Source organism: Myotis davidii, unplaced genomic scaffold (assembly GCF_000327345.1).
Source record: "Myotis davidii unplaced genomic scaffold, ASM32734v1 scaffold339, whole genome shotgun sequence".
Taxonomy (NCBI): Eukaryota; Metazoa; Chordata; class Mammalia; order Chiroptera; family Vespertilionidae; genus Myotis; species Myotis davidii.
In genome coordinates, this window is record NW_006290778.1 from 1376687 (window position 1) to 1380903 (window position 4217).

At 60.9% G+C, this 4217-nt stretch overlaps 2 protein-coding genes across 2 annotated transcripts in view; both read right to left on the bottom strand.

Annotated features, from left to right (window-relative positions):
* Nucleotides 1–617: 617 nt before the first annotated feature.
* Nucleotides 618–2815, bottom strand: LOC102762258 (SH2 domain-containing protein 6). Its single transcript, XM_015564104.1, has 5 exons — nt 2809–2815; nt 2564–2646; nt 2207–2290; nt 1866–2024; nt 618–1260 (listed from the first exon to the last, which is right to left on the bottom strand). The coding sequence occupies exons 1-5, from the start codon at nt 2813–2815 to the stop codon at nt 1144–1146; spliced, it is 450 nt and encodes a 149-aa protein (XP_015419590.1). The 3' UTR covers nt 618–1143.
* LOC107183119 (SH2 domain-containing protein 6-like) overlaps nt 2263–4217 on the bottom strand; it is a 3500-nt gene continuing 1545 nt past the window's right edge. Inside the window, exons 3-6 of the mRNA XM_015564092.1 lie at nt 4093–4153; nt 3663–3744; nt 3155–3185; nt 2263–3043 (exon numbers count right to left, since the gene is read on the bottom strand). Of these exons, the coding sequence (XP_015419578.1) occupies nt 2996–3043; nt 3155–3185; nt 3663–3744; nt 4093–4153 (222 nt within the window). The 3' untranslated portion in view covers nt 2263–2995. The remainder of the gene's footprint in view (nt 3044–3154; nt 3186–3662; nt 3745–4092; nt 4154–4217) is intronic.

Consider the following 4217-nt stretch of genomic DNA (forward strand, 5'->3'; position numbering starts at 1 on the left):
GCCCTGCAGCCTGCTGGGCCTGGCTGCCGAGCGCCACCGCGGAGCCAAGGGTTTTCCTTAGGCCTGGCGAGCCCAGGTTGCAGGGTTTCCTGGGTCCGCCTGTCTCCCTGGGGTAAGCAGGTGGTGGACAAGTACTTGCCCCATCCTGACCATTTATGGAGGGGCAGAGACAGCACTGAGCCTCGCCCCTTCCTCTCCGACCACCAAATAAAGCTAAACAAAACCAGCCACCCAGGGGCTGGCCTCCCTCCTCCTCCACACAGACCATCGAAGGGCAAAGGCCCAGTCAGTGTGCAGAAGTGGGGGCTGGCCACCCCTATCGCTCCCAGGCCTCGTCTGTGCCCTGGGACACTTGAGAACCTCGGAACTTCACGGAGGCCACCTCTGCTTCGCTCAGCAAATTCAAGAATTTAAGAATTTATTCAACAAATATTTATTATAATTATTTTTAATATAATTTTATTGATTTCAGAGAGGAAGGGAGAGAGAGATGGAAACATCAATGATGAGAGAGAATCATTGATTAGCTGCCTCCTGCACGCCCCCTACTGGGAAGGGAGCCCGCAACCTGGGCGTGTGCCCTTGACCAGAATCAAACCCTTTGGTCCGCTCGCAGGCCAACGCTCTATCCACTGAGCCAAACCAGCTAGGGCTCAACAAATATTTATTGAGAGCAAAATAGTGCAGGGCAACCAAGTCCCTCCCAGATGCCAGCCCTGTGTTAAGCCCCCAAAAGCATGCGAGAGGATTCTTTGTGTCCCAGCAGTGCCCGGCTGTCCCCGGGAGGCTCAGGTTCCCTGAGCAGGCCTTCATCCAGGGCAGCTTGGAGGCCCTAGTAACAGGCTGGACACGGCCATTCCTGGGGGCTGGGACTGGGGGCCCGCCTGAGCCTGCCTCCCAGGCTCGGAGAGGCAGCAGAGAGCACAGGGCCAGGCTCGGGGTGAGCATGGCGTGGGGTCTCGGGGCCCTTTCTGATTCTGGGAAACCTTTCCCAGTGCCTCTCATCTGGGCCTGCAGAGACTGGGACAGGGATGAGGAGGGGCTGGGGGGGTGGTGGAGAGAGGGAGACAACCCAAGTGGACAGATGGATGGGGCAAGGAGCAACTGATGGGGCCAGAGGTGGGTGTGGGCGTCCGCTGGGTGTCAGGGCTTGGTGGGGAAGAGCAGACAGGTGAGTTGGCAGCTGCCACTGTGTCTGTCCACGAGGGGCAGGGGGTGCTGCATGTAGTGCTGGACCATGGCAGCCACGGAGGAGAAGCACTGCACGGAGAGGCAGGGCACCATTGAGGCCCGGGGGCTCATGCTGGGAGAAACATCCTGAGGGAACTGCTGCCTCTGGGGAAGGGGCTTGTTGACATTTTTAAAAACATGTTCCTTCCCGTTTGTCTCATGAGGCTCCACTGCCATTTTGCTACCCAGTGCCAGGCCTTGCGCAACGTTCCTGTGACTACACCCATGGGCATGTGTTGGCCAAATCCTATTTCCAAGGCCAGAAGGCAATAACTCCGGGGACCTGCCCCTGTCCTCCCGCATGAGAGCCGAGTGGCGGGTGACTGTAGTTTGCAAGTGCTGGGCACCAGAGTCTGTTCTACCTGAGCCCTGCCTCCTCCCAGCGGGTTCCTTACCCCACCTAGGCCCTGTGCAGACTGAGACAAGCGGGAGGAAGTGCCTCCCCCAGAGGGAGGTGGGCCTCTGGGAAGGGGTTCAGGTCACGGCCTTTGTCAGGTCAGGCCATTGTCATTTCCACCCACTACAGAAAAATATAGAATGTGGGTTTTCCCCAGGCAGATGCTCCTGGCTGGGCCAGGGCGCTTCTCTGCTGTGACCTTGTTGCCCTTTGGTCCCCCGCCTCCTCCAGTACCCACCTCCTCGCGGTTCCTGCCCTCCCGGCCCAGGGCATAGTGGCGCCCACCATCCAGCCGCCGGATGGGAATGTTGAAGACCCGGCCGTGGAGCAGCACTGCCAGGGTGAGGGGCTGGGAGCCACGAGACCCTGAGCTGGGGCGCACGGTGTAGGCCCCGTCCTGTGGAGAAGACCTGCCCATCAGCCTCGCCTTCCAGCTGTCCACGGCAGCCCCGACCCTGGATGGCCATCCCCCAGCCCTCGCCCTGCAGTCTCTGCCTGCTGAGCCAGCCACAGCCCATGAGCAGAAGGGGGGCCTGAGAAGGCCAGGGCGGGGGGGGGGGGGGCTCTGCGGTTGCCCACCTTTTGGCATCGGAGCAGGGCACTCTCGACAGCGTAACGGTCACAGTTCTCCGAGAACCACGGATGACCCAGCAGGCTGCCGTCCTGTGCACGCACACACACACACACACACACACACACAAGCTCAGAGACGTGTGTGTTGGGGCACTGGGTGGGGGTAGGGAGCAGAGAACCAAGCGGGTAGTGATTTGTGTTCACAGCTGCCTTCCCAGTCTGAGTCTGTGCAAGCTGAACAAAGATATGCCGGTGCTGGTACCCAGCCGGGTGCCACACACACGTGTTCCTTGCAATGGTGGACGCGGGCCCAGGAGGGCTCCTCGCAGGCCTCCGCCCCGCCCTCTCCCAGCCCTTCCTCACCTCCGCAGCTGAGGTTCTTCCGGTGGGGGCTGCAGAGGAAAGAGAGGCGCGCCTTCTTGCTGGGAGCAGATTACAGGGCTGGGCTGGGAGGGGTTAGACAAAGGAGGCTTGGAGCAGCTGCAGGGGTGGGGGAGGTGGCAGGGGTGTGTGCCTAGGGCTGAAACCCAAAGCAGGGCACCCAGTGTGTCACCCTTCCTCTCCTCTCTTGGGCTCTGGTAGGACCCATCAGGCAGGCCACGCGTGACCTCCCATCGAGGGGTGATCTTGAGGTACACGCTGGGAGCCTCCTGCTTTGATGCAGACCCTGGAAAATGGCCAAGGGGGTCCCCTCGGGCCTGCTCTCAACTGGGGGCAGACCTGCCGGGACCCCCTCAGCAAAGTGGGGTGTGCGGGGCTGCGGCTGGAATGGGCCGGGGCAGGACTCCTGGGTTCTCACTGAAGATGCCTGCACTCACCTTTGGAGGTGGTGTTCGCTGCTCCCTGGGACATAGGAGGTCTGGTCAGAAGAGACTTGGCTTCTCTGGGCCTGAGGTCCCCCCCTGAGACTCCCTCCCGCCCAGCTCACTTCCCCCCAGAGCACCAGCCTCTTACACCCTGAGCTTCCTCGGGGGCCATGGAGGGCCTGCGGGGGGGAAAGTAGGGAAACAGAGCTCAGGGTCTTCACTTCCTTCAAAAAGAAAGGCCCAGGCAACCCAGAGACCCCAGGGCCAGGGCTGGGGAAGCCTGAGTGCATCTCTCTCTTTCTCTTCACACATACACACAGGCACATGCACACACACACAGGCACACACAAGCATGCACACACACGCACACAAGCGCGCACACAGGCACATGGCACACACATACAGGCACACACACGCAGACACACACAGGTACGTGCACACACAGCCACACGGACATGTGCACACACAGGCATGTGCACACACAGGCACATGGCACACACATACAGGCACAGGCATACACACAGGCACATGCACACACACCCTGGGGCACACACATGCACACAGACATGTGCACACACAGGCATGTGCACACACAGTCACACACAGACATGTGCACACACACAGGCACACGTACACACACACCCTGGGGCACTCACCTGCACACTGCCGATGATGACCTTGGCAGAGGGGCTGGGGGCATCAGGACTTGGGAGCTCGGAGTCTGAGGCCAGGCAGGGACTGAAAGAGAAGGCAGGCCCTGCTGGGCTGGGAACAGGCCAGGAAAGCCATGCAGGCCCGGCAGGGGCTGGCAACAGCAGGGCCTGCTGCTTCCCTGCAGCGGGCCTTTCTAGGAAGCCTTCCAACCAGGCTGCAACAGCTGGGAGCCCACACACAGGGCTGCTCTATGGGGTCCCCTCCCTTGTGGCCACAGTGGGGGTCAACCTGCACCGAAGGTGGAAGCGTGTGTGTCCATGTGTGTGTCTAAGGCTAATGTGTGTCGGTGGGGTGGTGAGAAGACAAGGGCAGAAAATGGAGTCAGGAGCTGGGGCCTCAGCGGAGGGATCTGGGGAGCAGGGAGGTGTTCACCTGAACTGGGCTCACACTCCAGGTAGATGTCCTCATCACACTGCTTCGCAGAGCCTGGCCCCTAAGACAGAGAGGGCTGTGTGGGACCAAGGGTGTGACGGGACACGTGAGTGCGAGGGCCGGCA

What these genes read in the sequence shown, in the direction of transcription:
- LOC102762258 (XM_015564104.1), bottom strand. An exon ending in CCCTGCTCCGATGCCAAAAG is followed by an intron (nt 2,025 to 2,206) that starts GTGGGCAACCGC and finishes TCTTCTCCACAG; the next exon opens with GACGGGGCCTACACCGTGCG. An exon ending in AGGGCAGGAACCGCGAGGAG is followed by an intron (nt 1,261 to 1,865) that starts GTGGGTACTGGA and finishes CTCTCCGTGCAG; the next exon opens with TGCTTCTCCTCCGTGGCTGC.